This window comes from Athene noctua, chromosome 8 (assembly GCF_965140245.1).
Source record: "Athene noctua chromosome 8, bAthNoc1.hap1.1, whole genome shotgun sequence".
NCBI classification, from domain to species: domain Eukaryota; kingdom Metazoa; phylum Chordata; class Aves; order Strigiformes; family Strigidae; genus Athene; species Athene noctua.
This window is the reverse complement of record NC_134044.1, coordinates 6081422-6106538: the sequence shown is the minus strand read 5'-3', so window position 1 is coordinate 6106538 and position 25117 is coordinate 6081422. Positions and strand designations below refer to the sequence as shown.

The window sequence follows — 25117 nt, the reverse complement described above, 5'->3', positions numbered from 1 at the left end:
ATTTGGCCCAGGCTAAGCTAATAATCCAACAATTTCTAACAGTTTTATGTCTTTTCATGTGGATCATATGTTGCTCTCTTCAAGATAAAAACTAATAAAACATTGATTAAATGTTTTTTTTCCCCAAGCAATTTGCTGTGTTTGCACCATTTGCCAGAGGGAGAGCTGTCATTAGAGTTTCAGAGATGCTTTTGAGAAATAGATTAGAGATCATTATTGCTGAGCATAACTGTCTATGTGAAGGCTATTAATTTTTCATGGTATTTACTCTCATGCCAAAGCAAGATCCAAACAGGAGCTTGTAAGTGTATGTAAAACTATGCAGACACATCTAAATATCTTGTACACCTCAGGAATTAATGGATTTTTTTTTAGTTTGGGCACTAAAACAAAAAAATAGGGGAAATAAATTAATTTTGGCTGAATTGATCTCTAATTTTTTTTGTTGTTGTTAATTTTTGCTGTGGTAAAACGGAGTGACTCATCTAAAATGCAAGCAATAAACTACTCCCCTGCACACCTTTTTTGATTAATTTTAATCTCATTTGAAAACCTTTTCTCATTAATTGTTCTTTAAATGCAATCTCATAGTAGAAGATTGATGTGTTTAATAAATGTCTACAGAAAATATTTTCCCATTCCTGATAGGAAACACTTAATTTCAAGTCAGTGAAACAAGAGAACTTGGTTCATAGCTTTTCTACCCTGTTGCTTTGGTAAAAGGTTTTCTGTGCGCTGGTAGGAAATGAGCGTCAACCCTTCACCCTTCTCTTGCTCCTCTTGCCTTTTTCCAGCATAACCTTCAGAACCAGTGGTTGTGCATAAAGTAATTTCTCCTCTGAAAATCACTGCAGAACAGTTTCAGACATCATTTCTTGTTCAGATTTTAAGACAGTCTTTAACCAGGGAAAACTTTCCAGTTAATGTTGACAAACTTGTAAGAGCCTTCAGCTGCTATCCCAACAGAGTATATTTGTGTTCACTGTTACATCAAGGCCTTGTGCAGGGTAATTTTCACAGGCAAGATTTTTTTTTCCAGTGATATATTCCTCAGATCTGAATATTGGCTGTGGGTGTAGTGGTCCTTGCTGTAAGTTTTCCAGCTGCCTTAAATTGACTGTGTGTGATCCAAAGCTCCTTGCAGTCTATGAAAAAGCTTGGAAGGGTTTAAGACTTGACCCCATTACATTAGCTTTATCTCATTAACTAAAAGCACAGCACAGGGTGGGAAGGGGAGACGGAGGACGTGGTGTCTCCAGGGTTAGGCTGGAGGCTCTGCCTGGCAGGGGAGGCTGGTCCAGGCCTGCCATCTGCTGCTGCCCAGCCATGCTGCACACACACCCCCGGCTGCGGCTCATGGCCCTGGGGAGCAGCAGCCTCTGGGCCCGCCTGCCCCAGGGGATCCGCTCTCCGGCTGCTGTGGGCCGACGGGCCCCGCTGTGGGCCGACGGGCCCTGGGCGCTGCAGCGGCGGTGAGGAGCCCAGCCAGCTGCTGGGAGCCCGCGGCTCCTGTGCCCGGCCGCCTGCCTTTTGGATCCTAGGCCCAGAAAGCGGCTACAGTTCTGAAAAAGAGCTCAAGGAAAGATATATACCCCCTTGCCTCTGCTGTGCTGCTGCAAAATGTGATCAGGAGTGGTAAGATTGGTTTCTGACTTGTTAGGGAAGAGAGAGGCCTGTGTCTGCGCCTGTTCAGGGAGCGGTGTGGGACTGTCCCTTCTTTTTGCTGGATCCAGAGCAGGGCACATGGCAGGAGGTACAGACAAGCTGCAAAAGCCCCTGGGTTCCTGCATGTCCTTCAGCGTCACGGTATTCATCATCTGTGTCTGTCAGCTGATCAGAAAAGGAATCGTCAAAGACTGTTCCTGGCACTGCTCCTCCACCTCCCTCTGCAGGAAGTGAGGGGCTGGGCTGGTGCTACCTGGCCCAGGGGTCAGGAGGTAGTGTCCGAACAGGACACCTGCCCACGGGTCAGACCCACTGGTGCCATGGCAACCCACTATCATCTCCACCACCTCCTTCTGCTCAGCCCTGTCCCTTCGAGCCTGCACCATAATTAAAGGAACTCAGTGCCCTGAAGGGGACAGAAATTCTCTTTTTCCCTGCTAAAAGGTGTCACCTCCACTGACAGCCTGCCTGAAACGTCCCAAGTGAGAACGCTCTGTTTGACATTGCTTGTGACTGCCCACAAGGAAGTGTTTGCTGAATAACCAGCAGGCACTGCAAACACTCAGCTGTTGAGGAATTGGAGCCCATGACCTCAGAACAAACAACTGTCCATCACCAGTGTCCTTACGCAGTCCTTGCCATCTTATTGAGAAGAGAAATTAAGTATCCAAGTGAAGCATCCAAGTTAGCTGACTTGCAGAGTTTTTTCACATACTGAAAACCAGCTCTAATATTTGTTTGTGCACTGTTTATAGTGACTAATGCCTGTTCCATTTGCCATCAGTCACAGCAGTACCAGCCCAACCCACCTCTTTATAAAGTTCTTCAGGATACCTCAAAGATGAATGATGCCATAGACAACTGAAGCCTATTCAAATCCTATTGTAAATGTTGAAATGTCACATGCTTGCTTTTTTTTAACATCGTTACATCATTTATTCTTCCGTCTATTATTTGTTTTTTCCTTCGTCCTTGCCATTAATCATCATAATATTTTTAGCACATAGATAACAAGTGGTACTTTGTAGCTGATAGTTGTGCCACAACAAGCTGCCTGCTATTCTTTCATTCCTTTTGTCTCGTGTTCAAAATGACTTTGGCTCTCTGTGTTCTTTAATATTGTACACATCTTAAAAAAAGAAAAAAAGAGAGACTGCCTGACTTTTTTTTTTCTTTTTTTTTCCTGATTTTAGCAGGAAAACAGAGTCAGCCCTCTTGTCATCTTTTTCCTAGTATTTGTAGGCCTTTCCTTATGGCTGAGCACGGGCAAGTACACATTTCCCGTGCTCAGTGGTGTCATCTCTATCATGTGTGGTGTGGAAAAGCCCTCTGCATCTCAGGAAAGACTTTAAAAATACACAGTTCAGGGCAGCTGTTGAGCTTGAGGGAAAAGCTTTCTGTCTGCTTGGCCCATTGCAACCACTTGAAACTATCAGCTCCTTTTTTAACCAAGGGTGGTAACACTTAAGCTCTGAAGTACTTTGTGTGGCACCTTATGTCCATAGAAAAAGTAACATGCTGCTTGATAGATCCTGACTGCCTTACTATGAGAAGTGCTTAGATTGGACAGAGAAGTGCTCATTCACATTCTCTGTGGAGCATTCATTAGAAGGCAGCTTGCTAAGTCCTCCAGTGGGCAAGTGAGGATTCATCTTGCATTAGCCATACCAGCCTAGCTCGTGGGTGTGTCCTGACCGTGTTCAAGTGTCTCCTTGGCCTTATTCTGGGAGCACATAATGGAGACTTCCAAGGTGCCAAGAGGGCTAAGAAGAAAGTCCAAGCGAGCCTTTGCACCTGGAGACAAGTATTCTAGCAATGGAATTGGCAACAGACCCGTTGAATCAGTCTTCCTTTATGCAGGGGGGTGGAAGAGACACCTATTTATTCCTGCTATTATAAACAAGAGTGGGTGGGTGAGCAGGAGAGGTCAGCATTTGATTCCTTCCTCATTAACATCTACCAAGTATGAGCCTAAGTTGTTTAGGCCCAGATGATCAACGGGAACTTTTTAGAGTCTCTGCTTAAGGCACCATAACTTCATCCCCTAAACATAAACTGAGGACACTAGCATGTTATTACTGAAGAAAGTATTTGCAATGATAGCATGCTATTACTAAAGAGATTATTTGTGATGATACTTACATGCAAAAAAAAGTCAGATCAACTTGAGCTTTATGTAGATGAAGGCTGTGTGAGAGTCCCTGCAATCACTACAACAGCAGTTACTTGTTTGAATACATTTCAGTTGCTTTCTCTGTTGCATTTAGCAAAATGACCTGTTATGCTTACTTCTTTCTATGTTACATTATTCAGTCTGTTTATTTTTCTGCTTTCAGTCTCTATATCTTCTAGCTAAAATGGAAATAATGCATGTTTGTGAGTGTACTACATGTATGAATGTGAGTGTACTACATGTATATGTGTGATGATGGGAAGGTCATTTGAGTTTACCTGTTTTTAGTGAGTCTCATGATCTACTTTGTGTTCATTTACTTGGGGATTTTATGGCAAGTATTTTTACTGTATCTAACACAAAGGTGTTAGAGCTTTTGTGGGGGTGTACGGGAAGGGAATCTGCGCAACAGAAATCAAAACTCTTGAGGAAACATGCCACTAACTTGCAAGTATGTCAGAAGTGGTTACTCTTCCCACTTCCTATCATCCAGTTTAGAAGTAACTGTCAAAAATAAGATCGTGCTTCACATGACTGGGTGAAGAAACTGGGTTTCTTCAGGACAGAAGCCTCTGTGACACTTGAATTTTCAGGATGAGGACACTTACAGCAGTGGAGAAAGGATTCCCTGTCCTCATTTTTTTTCTTAGATTTTCTTTTGCACAATATTTTTTGGCATATGTATTGGTGTTTAAATGTGTTTTCCACTAACAATTTGGTCCTTGATGTAGTTAATCCTGCAGTGAACTTGTGTTCAATTTGTGTTGCTGTTTGTGTCTGTGGCAACAAAGTATAAAATCATGAACTCGGGATTGTGACCTTACTGCAAAATCAACTGGGAGAGAAGCTAAATTGTGGAAGGGAACAGTTTCAACCAGACATAAATCTTCAACAGTATTAGCAGAAGAATTGAACAGTATAGGTCAAGTAAATTGATTTTTGTATAAATATTCTCTTTTTCAAATCTGTGATGACAGGAAAACCTTTCTACATTTGACCTCTCTTCTAGTGCAGTTGTTTTTGTGAGAAGTACCAAACACTCAAGGAAAACAATGCTTTGTATTTAATGACAAAAACATGAATTGAGGCCGCTCAGTTTACAACATTACTCTTGGGCTCTTCAGCCTTGACCTAGGTAAACACTTCTCTTGGACAAGTACTAAGATATTTTCATGTCCATAACTAGACTACACTTGTTCGTTACTAATACAAACGTTTCCTGCAGTGTTTTCAAGAGTGGTAAAAAAAAAGATTTTTGCTAGATACTGAACTACTGCATCAAACATTTTGTTAGATAAAAGCTAGCAACAAATTAAAACTGCTACCTGCCTAAACTGTTTCCAAAGCATGAAGCTGGCATTGAAAAAGTCCATGTTCAAAACATATCCCAGTAGTACTAGTATGGCAGAGGCTTTGATGTATCTGGGAAAAATTCTAGCAGTAAGGGTGGATACATGATATTGGTAATTAAGCTAAGCCTGATCCAGTGCCCATAGCTATCGGCCAGTGGCAGCAGGATATGCTGAGTGCATTTTGGCTGTTGGTGTTTCACATTAGGGGAACAATAAATGTTGATTGTCCTGATCTATGCCAGTTAGGCAGTTGCAAAAGCAAGGAATTGGATGAAATCTATAAATCTGCTGGTGAGCTGAACGGGTAGCTCATAGCTTCTTCAATAAAATCCTGCTTCCTCTGTAAGGAATAAACTTTGGTGCTTTGGAATGATGAATTCAGCTGTCTTTCTCCTGGAAAAGATTAAGCAAAAGGGAAGGAGTTTTAAGAACTTGTGAGTCAGGAGATTTGGAAGTCTTAGTGTCTGATCTATTTCTATACAGTATTAAGGCCTCCTATTTACTTTTTACTTACATAAAATTTAGCATCACCATTTTACCGATAAAGTTTTTAATCTGGAAATAGGAATAGATTGGGACTGTGCACTTCGCACTCCTGCAGCCCAGAAGGGGTCAATAACACTTCCATCTGTGGCTAAAGGACCAAACACCTGCTGTAAGATATTAAGAGTTGAGCAGAAGTGAAGGCACTGGAGCAGGTAAGAATTGCCTCAAATAGCTCTGCACAAATATATTGGAAAAACTGTATAAGGGAACAAAATTGAATGTGTGTGCATGTTTAGAATATGTAATGGTCAGAGACGTCCCTAAGGAGCCAGAATAGCCAGGGGAAGTGACAGGGGTTCAGAAAGTTCAAATCTCAGCTGCCTTATACTTGAGCCTGGACGAGTGAATGGGCCTGGACTACAAAAATCCTCCTTTGCATGAGGTGGGATGGAATGCTGTATCTGATCTATTCCCTTGTGTCAGGTAAGTACCAGCAAAATGCATCGTTCCATTACAGAGCACCAGTTTTGGCAGTAGTTGATGACTTTGTCAACATTGCAGTACATGTAGGCATTGAGGGAGGAGGGAAGGTAGGTAGTGACTTACCTTGAAGAGTAGCCTGAGAAGGTGCTTCAGGCTGGCTTGTGAGAGAAGAAAAAGGTTTAGAATGAAGTAAGCAAAACTAGTTTCATGCTGGCATAATCAGCAGGGTAGATGAAGGAACGTGGAGATAAGCATGGGGATCACAGTTGTGGAAAGCATTAAAAATAGAGACAAGAAACTTGAAATTGCTGCAGGATGAGTGGTACTCAACAACAGCCATGCGACACTCAGGCTCAACAGTAGTTTTGATTGTGGAAGTGACAGACACATGCAGTAGGCACCCAGGGCTGCCTCGGTAGGAGCTGTAAGCTGCAGTGAGAATGGAAGGGAGTGCTGAACCCAGAGGGCTTAAGCCAAGACTGTTTGAGGGCAGAGTTCAGACCCCGAGTTGAGTTCATACAGAGCTGCAGTTCATGTATTCATTATTGTCAGCTGTTCGTTAATCTCCCATGCGTATCTAAGTGTATTTGGAGAAACTGACTTGCGAGGAAAGATGGAATTTTGACTTCTTAGCATTAATGTATTTTTGTTATGTTTTGTTTTGCTTTTCTTTTAATGAGCCATAGGCAAGATCTTCTCCCTGTGACACGTGTCTGATACTGTGCAAATTAGAACATTCCCCATTTTGCTTCATAAAAATTTCTGTGCTGGGATCATAGAATATCCTTTTGTATACCCATGGTCATCTGTCAAGCCTAATTTTTAAGTATCAACAAGTAGGGTTTTCAGAAAGGGAATTGGATCCTTGCCACCTTGGCCTGCCAAAAGTCCTATCAACCAAATATTCTGAGCCCTTGCTTGATACTCATTCTCTGTCCACTGCTACGGAGTTTATTGATAATCTGATTTTTTTTTTTTTTCTAAAAGGTCAATTGCTCTCCTCTCTTGCATCTGTATTTTCTTTTCTGCTGAGTCAGTCCTGTTTTCCACTAGTGTCTTTCATCTGCAGGTTAAAAAGTTAGGCAGTCATATGTTTCCATTTCTTTTCCACAGCCCCCAGAACAGGGTGCAAGCTGCCCATCTCTGAGAGGTGCAGAATCAGATTCTCCATCAGGAATTAGCTCTTGCTCTCTTCTGTTTGTTCTTGAAGAATGCTCTCCCCGGCTCTAGGAATTACTGAGAAAAAAGGCACTTCAGATTAGCTTTACTTTTCCCCTAGGAATGGCCACAGATGTTACTTTGATAAGTATATACTGTTTGTTTATTGCTCTATTTTCTGTTTTGTTTCTCAAATTCATTTAATGGGGAATGGTCTTTATGCTGCCAGTTCCTGGTTAGGTTATCCACGTTTGGGTTTGTATCGTTTTCATTGCTCATTATATTCACTGTGATGGGTATAGAGGTATCATTTCCTTGTCCTGTGGAGTTTATTCCACTTGAAACTAAAGACCTTTCCTATCCGATATTATTCTAGGCAAGTACTTTCCTTCCTTCAACATAATAAATACTGTCCAATTAACTTCTACAAATTTCTTTTGTGCTTTCAGTGTGCCTTGAAGGTAGTATTAACTTTTCATATAACTAGGAGAAGAATGTAGGCTGTTTCACCTACAAGCTGTAAAAACATTTTTGCAACATTTTTCAAGCATTTTACAGGTGTTCTGTGAAGCTTGAGTCAGTACATTTTCAGCATGATGCTGGAAAAACTGATGAACACATCTTTTCTTGATGGCAAGATCTCTTACATGTACGCTCCTTTGTTGAGTTGCTTGTCAGTTTGATTGTCCGTGTGTTCAAGGGAGGGCATCATCCAGTCACTTGAAGCCTTCTGTTAAATTGTTTTTGTACCTTCAGTCTTAAAATTGTTGTTATAATCTAGACCACAGGAGGTCTTTCTTAGCCCTGCAGAAGTGGAGAAACACCATTATAAATGCTATTTGACTTTGTGATTTATTTTTTTTAATTATCCCATTAGCACATTGTATTTGTCTCATCATTTCCCATAATTACCAATAAACAAGATTATTTGTGAAACTTCCACTGAAGTCCATTAGAATAGCTCCAGCAGAGATGGTATTCACATCGTGTCAGTTCTGCTTCACAAAATCTTCAGGGCAGCTGAACTCATTATGTGCTAGGCTTGAGCTTTCTGGTACTTTGTTGGTGATTATTTAATCATTTCAAAATGAACTCTTTACATTCAAATTTTTAATCAGATAAATCTCTCTCTTAGAGAATATTGCTCCAGTTTTTCTCAGCTGATCATTTAGAACACATGAAATTTTCTTTCTTTCTGCACAAAGGGTCTGATTTTCATGTGATGTGTCCAGATTTTACCCTAGTGTGACTCCACTGACTTCAGTAGAATTGCTTCTTCTGTACACTGGCATAAATTACATGTTTTTTCCCTTAAAAACAAGCAAAATGTCCCACTGGTTTTCAGGTTACCCAAGAAGCTGTAAGATGTGACTTTGAACAGTCACACAAAAGCCTGAAGTCCTGAATGCAAGGGCTTGAAAACATCTGGAGCTTTCAAAATTCCCCAACATGTGCCCTTGCACAGTGTCATTTGCAGGATGATACAAAGAGGACACCTTTGTTAGCTGCTTGGTGGAATTCAGCTGCTCTTACTGCAGTTCTGCTATGAGTGGAGGCCTGACTGAAACTGTTCCTATAAATAAGGAATATATCCATTTAAGTTAATGGAGCTAATTGCAGAATGACCTAATGGATCAGGCCAACTGAATAAATGTTACAGTCATGAAGTCGTGCAGGATTTAGTTCTACAAAGCACTTACACATTGAATACTGAAGTTGTATAGATGAAAATAAACTGAATTATAAGACAAAACCAAAATCTGCAAACTTTGGCAGTTTTTTCCGTCAGGGTTGCTGATTATCTGGCAGTAAATTTATCAAGATGTATTTCTTTTATTCTTTTCCTAAAAAATAAACTATTGTGGCAGCTTAGTGAAAGAGCATTTAGTTCCTAGACAACTAAATAGATGGATCATTCCTTTCTTTGTGACCTCTGAGCCAAGATGCTCAATGACTGTATTCCAGGTTTGCAAAGCTGCTACTGAAATGATAAAAATTACGATGCAAGACATTTCTCTGGTGCTGTTGTGGGAGCTGCTTGGAGATGAAGCACAGTCTCTCTGTTGGTCAGTTTTAATGACAGGGATCAGAAGGATACTCACTCACCACTGGCCTCGTCATGTGGGGCAGCTTAAGGACCACTGAGTCAAAGGAGAATCCTGCACTGGCTGACTCTTCCTCCTGGAAAATTATGTTTAATCATCAACACTTGAAGAAAATGGTATTTGCTTTGCTTCCTTGAAGTTACTTACTGAGTGACAAGCAACTATGATAACCAGGCAAGGGATGTACATTTACCATATATTCTGCTTGTTCTTTCCGTTTTGCAAAGAAGTGGGCAGAAGGGTTAATCAGATCAAAGTTGAATTATTATTATGCAGCCATACAGGTGTTTTGTCACTGCTCTTACTGGTTGGTGCACACTTCTGTGTTCCTTGAGTTGGGAGAAAATCAGAGCTCTGTAGGTTAGTGTCACATGCGCCAAGGGCTGCAACTAAAAACTACAGTGGAAATGTCCAAAAATTATTAATTTGGAGACACAACAGGCTGGTGTAGATCAGCAGTGGATTCACATAATTGAATTTCAGGCAAACCATTCCAGCCCAAGGGTCAAATTATGAATAAATACAAGACAAAACACACCATCTGGTGAACCATGCCTAATGTAACTGAATTAATTGTTTCAGTGGATCTCAAGGCCAGTTAAATAGCTTATCCGTATTTCTCATTGCTTCTTACTAAATGACACACTCAAAGCTCTTCCCTTCCTTCTCCCCCTCTAACCCTTTAACCTCTGAGTCATTTAGTGGTGGTGGGTGGTGTCTGCTCTGACAGTGTGGGGAGTATATTGCTGAAGTAAACAGGCTAATTCAGAATCTTTTCAGCAAATGAGAGCCTGTGGTCAATGTCTGACTTTCAAACATATGGTCCTAAAAAGACGTAACTTTCATTCATTGCAGTTATTATTTGCATAGTGCTGTCTACTTCTGGGTGGTTTTACAAGAAATGTGTATCTCTAGGATTGTTTCCTGCTTACAGGGTTATGCACAAAGATGAAAAACGCAGAGCGGGCTGTGAAATGATCATTATAAAGTCTGGCATTGTCTTGATGATTTTATGATTTTGTTGTTTAAAAAATTAGTGGCTTTTTTAAAACTTCTGTGGCTTTAGCAGGCTGCTGGACAACTTGATTTTTAATTAATAAGGCTGAGAAAACATATTTTTTTAGGTCGTCCTGTCTGCAGTTTTTTAATGTATTTTTTTGCCGGGGGGAGAAGTGTTGTTTTTCTTTCAGAATAGTTTACATATTTGCACCAAAAAAATGTGACAGGAGAGTCACATTTTTATAATGCCAAGAAATAAATGGTTAAATGTGACTTTTAGAACCAGTAAAGTCTCAGGCACAAAGAGTTTAAGCTTGCTGGTATGTCTCAAAAAGGTGTTGCTGTTTTAGTCCCTGTTGATCATAGTGGAATTATTCAACCAGTACTGCCAAAAATTATTTTGAAATTATTAAAATATATTTCTGGTTCAGGATTGTTTCCCTGATGATGTGTAGTGTGTAATTATATTTTGTAAGAATGTGGTTACCAAATTAGAAACATTTCCACAAATAAATCTTTAATTTAGCAGCCAGTGCATTTTATTCTTATTTTATGTATATGGCAACTCTCAAGGTTATATGACAAATTATTTGATCAAAAGCAATTTCTGTCCCAGAGGGATGTTTGTGGCAGTTCGTGGATTCCTCTGAACTTAATATGAGACTCAGATTTGCCTTGTGATGTTAGGTGTCCCGTTTCTCCCAAATTAAATAAGAATTTTGATGCCTGTTATGCAGCTATGTTGGGCCAAATACTCAAGTGGAGAAAAGAGAACTAAAATTAAGAGAGTTGCATTCATATGAAGTTCATGTTCTGGGTCTCCTGAATTTCCGATGTAGTTAATTCTGAAATGTTCAGTGCATGTTACACAGCGTATGAAGTGCAGTGTGGTGTTTTGCTCCATAATCCCTCTGGTGAGTACCTGTACTGGAGCTGACTACATTCAGGAAAAGGACAGGCCATTAGCCACCAGATCAAAGCACTGGGGTCCTTAGTGGCTGCTAGTGCCACAGCTCAGGGTAATAGCACCCCCAGGAATACGGAATAATGGAAGTAGTCTCCTAGCTGGAGCTTGATCAATAATACTTGGAAAAGCTGCCTACAAGAGCTTTATCTGACACTTGTATCCTGACCAGTATGAACTCCAGCAGGGAGGAGGGAAGGAAGGGATGTGAAAACAGCACCCTGTTTCCTGGGCTTTTGTGACTAAATATCATTGCTAGTTTGATGCAGCTTCTGCAGTCATTTGCCTGGAATTCTAAGTTATTTCTATTTTATATGTTAATTTTAAAGTATTGAACTATCTAAAAAGGCATATTTGTCTTTGAGAGAATCCTGTAGCTTGGTCCCCTTTCATATTAGGAGTTGAAAAGAACATATTTCAGAATAGCACCTGGCTTTATTTTGAAATAAGTGTTTAGACTTAAATATCTTAATCTATATATTTATATAGAAAACAAATGTGCGTGCCTTCAGTTGAAATGCAACCCCACGTGTAAGCAGCATTTAACTTTTTACCTTTTTTTTTTTAATCCTGTGATGAGCTGTGTTAGCTGAAATCTAAAATAACTGATACTGTTCTTCTGAAATACTGTAAAACAAGGGTTTGGGGGGTGGTTTTTTAAGGTATCATTTCTTTGCCCAAATAATCAGTGGAATCATTGGGGTGTGGCTTGAGGTCTGGATGAAAATTCTGTCTGCATGTGCTGTTCCTTGGGCTCCAGTGACAATATTTTAATACAACTCTCCTGGCCATTCCTGCTGACATTTCTGGATTTAGTATGAATAAAGTACTAGAGCTGTAACCAGAGTTAACAATTCTGTACTACAATATTTCAGTTAAATTGCAGGTTATTAAATAAAGCAAGCCAATTTCTGATCTTACTTAATGTAGATTTCCAGTAATTCAGGATCTGATGTCAACAAAAAAAATGTTTTAGATAGTGCAAAGAAGTGAAGTAATCAGATTATCTTTCAGGAAATGTATAATGTTTATTTCAAAGTATTTTAGCATGATACAGAGCTAGTAGAAGGACTCACAGTTTACAGGGTAGTAGTTTGAGTCAGATGGACATAATGTCTTTTTCTAGTACAGTCTTTGGTCCTTTAGTATGATGGACTGGAGGAATTTCTCCCTTCTAGCTGTCTGTGCAATTCTCCTTCAGTTCTGTGCCCCATCTCCTTCTCCTTGAGCAGGGTAGCCCACCTTCTCTGAACTCACCACTTCTTAGTTCATCCGAGTGTTTCTGGGCTTGGGTTTGTTAAAGTGATCTTTCAGTAAGAACACACAGGACAAGCAGAGCTTATGGGTTATTATGGGGAAACCCAAGAGCTGGTTTTGTTGTGCTCTGCAAGAAAATCCTTTGTCTCTCTTTATATCAGCTTTTTACACTGTTCATTTGGCTGATCACATCTATTTCGGCACTGCCAAAGATCTGTAGTTGGTTTTCTGGGCATTTCCAGTTGTGCAGGTCACATCCCAGACCACAGCTGGGCCAACTCTTCTGGGCTCGAGCCTCACGTTACCAGTTACAGTTGTTAGTGACTGCCACACTGAAGCTATGCTACACCGAGAAAATAAGGAAATGATGCAGGATTCACACAACTCATGCGTACTTTCTCTGACCTCTGAAATTCAGGTAATCCACATTATGTATCTAATTACAAGCAATCTGGACAGCAGAAATATCTGTGCGTAATTTATGCATATCTCTAGACCTTTAAAGAGTGCATCCTTGAATGCGGATGGATCTTTAAGGATATGAGTATCCCCTTTGTCTCAGTGCAGTGTGCACTCATTCATACCAAATGGTCCTATTTTCCTGATAACGATGTATGTAAAAGAGAGTATGTATTTAGCAACAGCAATATATATGAGTTGACTGAGATTGACTTTCCACATTTGGGTCCCTTTGAGGACTCTGGCATTAATGCTTCTGCTGATGTCCCTGAATTGGTCATGTTTGTGCAAACTCCATGCAGTGCTGTAGGTTTGTAATACCACTTAGAAGCATTTAATGGAGGCTTGTGATTCACAGGAAAAAGAAAACAATATCATTTGCCAAAAATCCCCAACCAACCCAGAGAGGAAGCAATTTTGCCTTCTTTATCGTGGATTATAATGACATAAGCCTCTAGAGAAATTCTGATAGCTCTAACCAGGGGTTGAATGGAGAGCAATCAAGAGCAATAAAAAGGAAAACCCTTGCATTTTGATGCTGTTGATGAGTTTCTGATCAGACAAAGCAATGCACACAGCGAATCACTGAACAGACTGGTGGAGGCCATGAGCTGACCCATTAAATTACATTTCTCCTGTATTGCAACTAGATGATCTCAAAAATCTGTGTCAAGTGTCCCTGTACGCCTACAGTGGATAACCATGTGTTTTCACATCGTGAGCCGTGTTGAGCATTCAGCAAATAGTATGATTTGTGAACAAAGCTAAAGCTAAAGGCAGGTAACATGCAGCAGTGTTCCAGTATTGTCCAAATGAATTGATGTGGTTTGGTATGATCTATACCAGTCTTGACTTCAAAATAATACTTTAGCTGGGTTCTTCCTGAGGACATCAGTTCAGCTGTCTGAGTCTGCTTGTAAGATCAGAACCTGACCATCATTCTTCACATGCCATTGCATCGTGAAAGTTTATACTTCCAGATTAGCTTATACTTGTATGAGTTACACATAAAGAGAAATCAGAACATTACCTTTAAAAGGTTCAATCAACAAAAAAATACAAACTCACTGAAAATGGTTTTTCTTAATGCTTGTCTTCTAAATACTATCTGGCTATTAGTGAAAAACATGAGGGTTTTTTTCCAATTCTTTGTTCTAAACCATTTGTTTTTCTTTTTTTTCTTTGTCCTGAGAAGTGAAATTTATTGAGTTTACTGAAAAGGCAGACCATTCTCAGTTCTTTCTCTTTTTAAGCCACACCTTTTACAGCAGTGTACTGCAGCCTGCTTTGCCAGCATACTTTGCATAAAATTTGTTGTTCATCCTAAATTAAATGGATAGGACAAGTATATTTGGAGAGACATTCTGTTGTCTTTCTACGATAGAATTTTGGCACTTTTTTCTACTTTGAAATGCTGTGCTCAGCTTCAGCGCAAATGGGTGAAAAATTCAGTGACAGGAGAACATCTGGGATATCGAAGTATGTAGGTATGATCAAAGTAACAGATACAGCAGGATGTTTCTCTTGACATTTCAGTCCAAAGAAGCACAGGTGATGACTACCTGACCTATAAAGATGCCAGCATGGCATCTTAATGAGATCCTCCCAGCCTTGTGTGTGAGTCTAGGAGAGTTTGGTTTGGGAACAGTCTGTTGTCCAGTTCATAACAAACATCCGTCCATGCAAATGTCTGTGATCCACTTTGTGACAAATGAGTGCTGAACTGCTGGGAGGGGTTACGTACAACCCTCAAAAGCATGACTCGCCAAAAAAGGTTGCTCTGTAACTCTCTGGGATTTTCAGCATTGTGAATGGGTTGAACTTAAATCGTGCATGAGCAGATCAACGCTGGAGCCAATTTCCAGGAACACTGGATTCAGCATACATGTGCTGATGAATTCACCTCCTTAACTGTGGTAGAGACATGTTCAGAAGTGGACTCCAAAAGTGCACAATCCTGGAATTTTCCATGTGAGAGTACATAGGTGGAGCCCCAAGCCAGTTAAGTTTTGAGAATACACTGTGGTGTATTCCAGAAAAGACTGGCAGTCAACATTCAGTGAGAGAAGATTGTTGATAAGAGACAAGTCATTGCAGTGTGAGAACCGCTGCTATTCCTCAAATAAAGCAAGACTTAGTTAGAGAGAATTCCTGTACGTGGACCCTGGCTAGCGAGTTCGTAATGCAGATAAGCATGGTGAGGAGCACAGGTAGAAAGCAGCTGCTGCTTTGTGGTGTCTCTAGACAGTTTGGTGATAAAATGCTAGTCTAGCAGGAGAAGTCTAATCTCACACTTCGATGAAGAATCTTTTCAAAATTAGACTGCAGTTTCATTGGATTTTACTTCAATCTGATATGTTTCGTTTCTGTCTTAAATTCCCTTGGTTTCTGTAATTATGAAAAAATGATTTTTTGGAAGCTATCAGCTTTGACTGCTGCATGGAAGAACTTGAGATTGTCAGTTATAAAAGTTCAAATATTAAAATATGAATGAAAGGAACCTCTGTGTGGTTTATGAAATTGTTGTTGGTTCATGTCTTGAATAGTTTGAAGTGATGAATGATACTGCAAGAAACTGCAATTTTTATTCTGGTTTGGTGTATTTTAAAACATAAATATTTATTACAAATTTCTACTCCATTTACAAGATATTTGCTTTTTGTAAGTCCTCTTTAATATGATTTTTGATTTCGATGGATATGGTTCCAGTCACTGATGTTTTCTGTTTTTCCTCTTTTTTCAGTTACACGAGCAGAGTTGTTGCCAATGGATTGAAGGCACAAATTAATAATCCAGAACTAAAAGTCAAAGGATTGGACCCACTCATCAGTAATTTAATTGATAAACTTCAGCACTTTAATCAAGTAAGTACTTTTTAGAAATAAAAGCATTTTATCACTGGGTTTGATAGCAAAACTGAAGCTAAACTAACTAGGTGGTACTGCTTCTCATGTTACATTTCCCGAGATCACAGGCCTGAAATAGCCATGGAGTGGGTCTGGTGCTAAAGGCAACTGAAGATGCTCTTGTGCCATCTGGTTTATGAACTCTAATAAGGCAAAATTATTTCGCTGGAAGTTGCTCTAATTCATGGCCGTTGTACCATAGTTGTTGATTAATTGTCCTACAAACCACAGTCCCAGGAACATGGAGGAACTCCTGAGCCCCACAGTTCACATGAAGCTTGTGACTAGAGTCAGGCTGTGTGGTGGGTGCCTTTAGGAGGCCCAAAAGGAGAGATAACCTGCCAATGAGTTTGTCAGAGGCACGGTTAACCTGTGTCTGCCTCTATCATCTATTCGGGTTCCCTCAGATGCATTTGCAGTCCTGATGCATCTGCTGTCTTTCAAAGCTGAATGCACGATTCTCTGATACTACTGCTTCATCACAGCTCTTTGTGAGCTCTTAAAGTAGTGCCAGCCCAAATGAGCTGGAAACAGATTTAACAGAGATTGATTTTCATTTAAAGTAGGCATGTTTTCATGTCAGTTTGGAAGAATGCTTACAACAGTGTGTTCAGAGTCAGATGTATTTGCACATTAGTCTACTTGTAATCTTTCCCCATTAAAGAGTGATGGAGCATGAGGATATAAATAGTAGAAAACCGCTGTAAGATTAAAGTCCACCTTTGTGGATGGGGTGTGCAGGAAAAAAAAAATAATGTGTACAAGTAAAATGGGAGGTGGATTTGCTTAGTCAGGATGTGGGGGGTTAGTAAGACTGTGGCCGTGACCAGGTGTCACAGTTTGATCTCTTATTTGCTCCTGCAAAAGTACGACCCTCCTTTACCTCTCATCAGCCACCGGTGGTAAATCCATAATCTAACCAGTAATTAGTGTTTTTGTTAAATCTTCTTTAGGTCTAACGTTCTTCTTCAGTTTTGTAGGCTGCAGTTTAGGGATTCTTTATATCACACTTTGATTTTAACTTGCCATGGGGGATTACAACAACCAGCCTGATGCAGCACTTAATATTACAGTGAAATAGACATTATGTGGTCAGAGTGATGAAAAGGATAATTCATTATTTATCTGCCTTTGCATGTTTAAAGTAGAGTGTTAATTTACTTTATAAATATTAGATATATCCATCTGTGTAATAGTCTTCTATAAACACTGACAATAGGAAATAGTTAGATTAAATTAAAAGTAGCTGTGTATTGGAAATTCTGTTTCTTTGTCTGCTGTAGAAAAATAAAAATCTGAACGGTCTCATCAGGAGCTGCATACCAATTTTCTTAGGTTATGTACATTTGAAAAACAGCTTCAAAAAACACTTTTTAGTCAGAAGAATAAAATCCAATTCCTAGGGTTTTTTGTAAGTTGGAAATGTTGCTTTCTGTTACTTCTAATTCTGTTTTAGGAGAATATCATCCTTAAGTAAATGTAACTCCCATCAGATTGAGGTGCTTAGCAATAATGGATTCCAAGGGTGAAGGATTAAACAGAATACTGATTATTGCCCTAAGATGGTTCATTCTTAAGTACTTGGAATAATATAAATTCCTTTGATCATAATTTTAGTAAGATTTCTTCAGAGATCAAAACATCAAAGAAGTTGCTAAATATCTAAGGCTTTCACATACAACATCAAACATGTGTAGCTGTTTTCTGCTTCTTGAATTTTCATTCCAGTTGTGATATTAATATACAAATAAAAATTGACACTGAAGAGCCGATTAAATCAGGAGTTTAAAGTGTCATCAATAGTGAGCGTAGACTGTATAAAGGAAGAGTTATACAGAATCCCGTTACTCATTTTACAAGCAAATTGATTTTTTCATCATTTTTTTTTTGAGGCAATATGTAAGGTGGAATTTACCGTGATAAAGCGTGATCTTTGTATCTTCTTAAGTGTTTTTAAGCAATAGTTTCAAATTGTATGTGCAGAAGCAATCCTAGAGAAGCACAAAGCCTGGAGAGCAGAGACCAAAGCAATGTACAGAATGTGCATCATAGGTGATTTGATGTGTCTAGGCCCCAATAATCTTCTACCACTTAGGTAATATTGCTAAACTACCCTGAAAAAAAAAAAAGCATATTCTTGTGTAAGAGAAAGATGTGCTGAGATTTTTTAAAGAAATAACATTAATGTCAACAAAACAAACTTCAACCATGCTGCATCTATCCCTTCGAGAGCCTGGACCTGTTGGCTTTCTCCTCCCCCCTCCCTCTCTCTCTCTCTCTCTCTCTCTGTCATTCTCTTTTCAAAGATGTGTGTTTTTGAAAATCAGAATAATCTGCTGCTAGATCAATTTGATAAGGTTGTGGAGTTCTGTAAACTATAACTACGTTCAAATCAACAGGATTCATTTTTCTAAAATATGTACATTAGCTCAGCAGTTCTTAACTGTTTCTGAAGCAAATCTAATCGCTGCTGTCTTCAAGAGATCCTCTTCCACCTGCTGTCTCCCACTGCTGGACCCCAGCTCTTCCTCCCCACTGTGCCAGCCCCGCTGCAGCCCGCTCCCCGTGCTGGCGGTCCCGAGCTGCGGACGCAGCCCCGCGGCGGAGCGGGGGCACTGGGGCTGAGGTAGCGCCGGCCTCTGGCAACTGGGGTGCCAATGCAGCACCAGGCTGTGAGCGAGAGGGGCTTGGCACTGGCCATGCAGAAGTAGCAAACCATTCTTCCATTTAAATCCCAAACTGACAGTTTGGTGTACAGCAGCCATTTCTTTGTTAGCTCCTTATTATGACTTATCCACAAGTGTGAAGAGATTCATAACTTCATTGATCCTAAATCCCATGGACATGAACAAAACTCTTGTCAATATAATATTGTTCTAGTTGGTGCATCCCAACTCCAGCACATTACAAATAATTTGTATGCAAGTCGTCTGCCATTTCTGCCTGTCGTTTAGGCTGAAATGCCACTTTGTTGAAGATTATAGCAGTTCCTCGTTTTTTTCATCTGGGATTTAAATCCTCACCACATAGTTATTGTTTTTTTAAAAAATGATTATGCAAAGAGCAGGATATTTCATAACCACTTTGCAAAGCCAGAAGTAAAGTGAAATTTAGAGAATGTTATTCAACAATTACTGTTATTTGCATCCCTGCCAGATAAGGTATTTGAAGGGTTTATTGTAGCTGCTCATTCACATATCAATAGAATTACTGAGTTACAATTTACAGTAACTTTTACTTTTAGTAGTGCAAAAATAGATCAAGTGAAGTCCCAGGTCGATTTTTAAAAACTAGCAGTCAGAAATAACATCTTTTCCTCCCTCTTTTTTTGTGACTAGAGCAGATGTGAACTGCAACTGATAATAAACATAAAATCCCCCATTGCACCTTTTTTGAGTACTACTTCTTGCCACATAATCATACTTAAATATGTTTTAATGTTTTTCTTCAGCAAAATGTTTTTCACAGTTCAAACACAAGCAGTTCTGAGGCCAAGTTAAAAATCCTAAAGGATCAATTGCATTGAAAAGCAATGAGAATGTTAGGGAAAAGTGAAAAAGCTGTGACTATAACTTCACAATCAGAGTTGCATGGGCATTCTCAAAGGATTATAATATAATAAGTATTATACAAGTTTAACTTATTTGTCTTTTGTCAACCTAAATCTAATCTTGACAGATTTTGAGAATCAGTGTGTTTTGTTGTTGTCAGAGATGAATGCTTAGGGCATGGCTGTAATTCAAGAAGACAGTGCAATATCCTAACGCCTGAAATTAGAGTAACGTCAAAGCATATCTTGCTGAATCTGGACCCGTTTTTTTTTTTTTTTCCCCACCAAAGTCTCATGGATCTGCCAGCTGAACTAAGAAATGCATGTAACTTGAATTCCTTTTAGATTTGTATACAAAGGATGCCATCATAGCAAAGTTCAAAGCATCAGCACTGAAATGTTTATTATCAGTCATATGAGTTAGCCATAATTTAATCCCCAATGTGAATTTAATTGGGTTAGACAACAGAGACTAATAGAATAAATCATTCAACTAATACTTAATTTAAAAGTGTATCTATTTTTTTTAGACATCTATAAAATTTATTACATTATAGAGTTTTTATATGAGATTTAAGTGGAGACAGGTTGGTTTGATTTTCATCCAGACTTGTAGCTGACTTGGACTAAGACTCAAAATATTATGTTCTTCATTTCATCCAATGAAAGCATAAGAAGGTAGTCATCTTAGAAAAACTGTTGTTATATTACTTCTAGTACTTGGGATTTAAACAGGCCCAACAGGCTTAGAAGTATTATTGCTTGCCCCCCACATGCCTTCCAAAACCTACAGACACTTGTGTCTCTTACAGAACAGAGCATCTTTCCCAGAACTGCCATATGTCTGGACTTTTTTTCTATCCAAAGCATTTGGAGACTTTGGACATTTCTTCAACATTTCAGGTGCTTCATATCCCTTTAGGAAGTGTGAAGCAAGACATCTGGAAATTCCAGAGATGTTCATTTTTTCTTCAGGGGCTAACCACACAGACTGTCTGTAATTTAAGGCACTGAATTTCATGCAGATGTACAGACTAATAGAAGAAGACACACTGAAGGGATCAGGCCCTGGTCCTAGTTATGCGGTGTGTACAGTGCACTGACAATCTGTGCACATGGAGTATGCTTTCAGGGCTTTTAGGATTCATTGTATGCAGACTCAGGTACTTCTGTGATGGTAATCCTATACAGAAATATCGGAGGTGAAAGATTGTGTTCTCAGCATAGCCAAGGGCATGCCACCCAACTGACCACAAGACTGAATTTATCTTTTACAAGTAACATATGACCCATGTCACCACTCAACTGGTGAAAGCAGTCCATAACACAACAGAGACTGTTGATTCTTCAGTGCATGTTTTTTAACTGTCAGTCCTAGGTTAATGGTTGAAATAGATGATCTTCAAGGTCTTTTCCAACCTAGACGATTCTGTGATTTGTGAATGGTCTGGGTCATAGAAATCTTAAAGGTTTATCTTGCCTCAGCCTGTCTGCAGTTCAGGTACAAGAGAGATTTTCACTGAAGCAAACACTTCTGCAGCTGTGTTGGTCCTTCTTGAATTTACATCACTATAAAGGCAGTAACAGCCCTCACCACCTTCATCTCCAAATGTAAACAGCAGTGATAATTAAATTAATACAGTAATTATTGACTGATTAATAAATAGCAGCAAGAAATGCATATATTTCAGGAAAATAAAGATAGAATTAATGAAACCTGAAAGAGTTATGTTTAAAGTCTTATAAAGCCAGGAAAGAGCAAATGGAGTGTTTGTTTATTTTTTCTTTTTATTTCCTGCTCTGCTGTATAAAAATTGTTCACCTCTATAGTCAAATAAACTATCATCTCAGATTACTTCATCAGTTATGCAGAGTTTGTTTCTTCTCCTATTTTTTAAAAAATGTTTGTTCTTATTAGATTCATGGGCTGTTTTTCTTCTCCCCTGCTAAGCATCAGACATCTCTTTGCTTTCAGATATAGGTGGTGAATGCTCAGCTCCAAGATAAGTTATGATCTTTTCCATAATCCATATGCAATGAAACAACTCGTCCCAGTGCTTGAAACAATCCAGCTTACTCAAAGACCGAGCATGATCTTTCTCAGTGTGGTCTTCTGTATGGTTTTCTATTTCTTAGGAAATATATATGTACGCATATGTAATCTATGCTGTATAAAAATGTTGGAGACATTAGATTTCATCATACACATGATTAAATCAAGAAAAAATACCTAAATGCTGCCAGCCTGGGAAAAAGAAACAAAAATCATGTAGCAATTTAACTCTCTTGTTTCTTTAAAGAACCTGGCAGATTTGTGTCATACATAGTCCTTATCAAGTTATGTTTGGGTCCATACCTTTTTGCTTTTGTAACATATTTTCACATTGACTTGCCAATCAAAGTTGAGAAAATGCATCCACTGTCTATTGGGGATTCTTTTGTCACTGAGAAAAATCAAAATCAACAAAGAGCCCTCTTTGCAAAGCAGTGTATCACACAATAGTGTGTTGGGTTACAGAGGTATGTAGCAGACTACAAAGTAATGGGGATGCTTCACTAGGAAATATTTCTCACAATAAAGGCTCTATCTAGTTCTCAGGCAACTAAACAGGATGTAGTTGCTGACTGCTGAGGAGCATTTATCTGTCAGGGCTTCCATTAGACAAAATTCACAAGAAATATATTCAGTCAGTGGGCTGGGGCATCTGAAGTCTGTCAAAATCCTGTTCTGGTCTTAGGTTTCTGCAAACCTTTATTGCTTTGAGATCAGTGATTTGTGCCCCTTCCTGGCTTCTGCCTTATGCATCCCAGGTGAGGCTCTTGGGGAGTACCCACGGGGAGGGGGTGTGTGCGGCCGGGAGCAGGGACAGGCTGAGAGCCACAGACAGCTCAGCTGGGCTCCTACTGGAAAATACACAGATGTGGCCGCGAAGGAAGAAAAACTCACTCAGATTCCCTTTGTCTGCGTACCTTGAGGGGCAGATAGAAAAGCATTCCAGCTGATAATAATTCAGTCATTAGGTTATTTATCTGGAGATGTGGGATCCCCTCATTCAAAGCCGGGCAGCTCTAGTCGCTGTGCTGTGTGCAGTGGTTTTCTTCTTGCGTGCACCCTTATGTACTGAAAAGAAAAGAGTTCAGAAGCTCTAACCTTTGTTCTGCTGTGGCATTAAAACTCCTGTCAAAACCAGAAGTTTGTCTAGGAATCAGGACAGGAGAGCTCTTTCTAGTCCAGTCCCACTGAAAACACATCATTGGAGCATTGTTTTATCGAGAGCATATGTTAACATTGTAATTTATTGCTAATTGAGGCATATATCACCCCTGGCTGAAATCAGCATACTTCTGCTGGCCTGAGGTCTGCAGGTTATTTGTTTGGTTCTGTTAAATACAGTAACTTGAGATATAATTAAATAATTTTAATTAGAATTGAGAAATGACTTTTTAGTATTAAAAACAGCATCAAGTTTTCAATAGAAACAGAAATCATGTGAAATACTGGCTCAACTAAACTAAAATGTAGCATTTTAAAATAAGACAAATCTGAATCTCAACGTAAATCCAGCATATTTTATTATATGCTAGCAAATATATAATGCTAAAACGCCCGTTTATTATTCATGTGTTGTGTCTCAGAGTGTGCTGTGCTATTTGTCTTGCAAGCATTTTCAGAAATTATTTGCCCAGATGGGCCATTGTATGTGTTTTGTTTTGCTCATTGTGGGAAATTAGTCTTAATAAATCAAAATCACATATTGAGTCACAGTAGTGACTTGAGCCAAGTGGGGGAGAGGGAGGGGAGAGCTACTGTTTCAATCTATAACTGAGCCAAAACATTTCACATATAGAAAAACAGTTTGAAAAGACGAGTCTTATTTTTAAAAAAACCCAACATAACAGAGCCTGTCCTTTCACTTGAGTGCCCAGTTCTACTTGCAGCTGATTAGTGAAACCCAAGCTGATCTTGTTTTCAGAGATGAGCTGAAAGGAGCGTTTTGGATTCTCTGGTGTAATGGCTGCAAGTGAGGAGAGGGTTAAGCCTTGGCACAATCTGCTTTGGCCTGACCAGTGGAAGGTGGTATAAGGAGCACAAGACTGGACATGGGAATATGAGGGGTGGTGTGGGCACCCAAGGCCAGGCAGGACAGCAAGGCAGGGGCGGCAGCATGGGGCGTCTGGGGAGAGCTGGGCAGGCTGGGGGCTTGGGAGTGCTGCCTAGGGCATGGGGGCAGCAAAAGGGAAACTCTGGTTTCTTGCCACCCCAAGAGGAATGCGTCACTCTAATACCTGTTGTCCTTGTGGTATAAGGTGCTAACCAAAATGCATACTATTGTTTCTGTTCAACAACTGTGAGCAATTGTTACTGTTCTTGACCAGAAATACCCCTCTGTGGGTGTTGACAGAGGGGAGGAAGCATGGATCTGACTGCTACCTTATGCTGTTTTTTTTGTTGTTAGCTGTTTTTTTTAAAGATAGAAATTCAGCAATTATCATTGTATTAATTAAGAGTGTCATACTGAAATCATACATTCTCTTTTATGTAAATACTTATTTTGTTCTGTTAGCCCATGCCATCTTTTTCTAATCACTCTAATAATTGTAAGTCATAGACATTGTTTCAAGTTATTATCATTAGAAGTATGATTATGGTATTTACTTTTGATCTCACTTCTGAGATATGATAACATGCTTAATTTTGGAGGTGGTAAGCTCCAAATTAATAGGAAATAAATAATAGGAAAGAAAATAATAGGAAAGAAAATAATAGGAAAGAAAAGCAGAGATTTATGGGCTGATGATTGTTTTTCTTAGGGTAGAGGAAAGCTTGTCATTGGCCAAAAGGAAGAGCAGGGTCTTGCCTGTTTCTGTTCCACTACTGAAGGGTGGAGACAGGTAAAAATAGCAGTGTAAGAGAATACAAGTAAAGACTACCTAAAGTCCAAACTTAGTCTGTAAAGCTCAAGTGGATCTGTACTGCTGGTGACAAGTGGATTAATGCTACTAAAATATACTGCTATTTCCCAGTTAAAGCAAACTTATTTCCAGCAATAATTTGGGTTGCATTGTAGCCCAAATTGATGAATCATACCTGAACTGCAGAAGCCCCTGATCAGGTGTCCCTCTGAGAGGTTTCCCTCACAAGATGTCTGATATGGCTGTCCACCGTGGATGCCCAATGCCACTCCCAGATGCTTCCCGCACAACCCAGAAGCATGGGACCCAAGCCATCGGTAACACCTGCAGCCCTCATATTTAGGCTGCTTAACCAGCTCCTCTGTGGCAGCTTCGTGTTAGATGGTTCATACTTGTCTGCCCAGGCAAGCAGTCTTTTAATACATCCCCTTACTGTATCTGCAATGTGTAGAGAAGCTAAAAACTCTGAATCAGTTTGGTGCCGTTTGTATTCATGTGATCAGTCATGTACTTCTTGGAGGACAAAATAGACAAGCTAATGATAGGTGTGAGGTGAGGTTAAGCAAACTTCCAGGTGTCACTGTCTAGTCTCTAAAGGAAAAAGCTGGGCCATGAGCAATCCTCAGAGGAATACTTGATCTGCACT

General features: G+C 39.6%; 1 protein-coding gene across 2 annotated transcripts in view; it reads left to right on the top strand.

The window, feature by feature from the left end:
- LOC141963363 (glypican-5-like) overlaps nucleotides 1-25117 on the top strand; it is a 388391-nt gene that overhangs the window by 220102 nt on the left and 143172 nt on the right. For both annotated transcript variants that reach the window (XM_074912617.1, XM_074912616.1), the window contains one exon: nucleotides 15845-15965. In XM_074912617.1, coding sequence (XP_074768718.1) covers nucleotides 15845-15965 — 121 coding nt within the window. The remainder of the gene's footprint in view (nucleotides 1-15844; nucleotides 15966-25117) is intronic.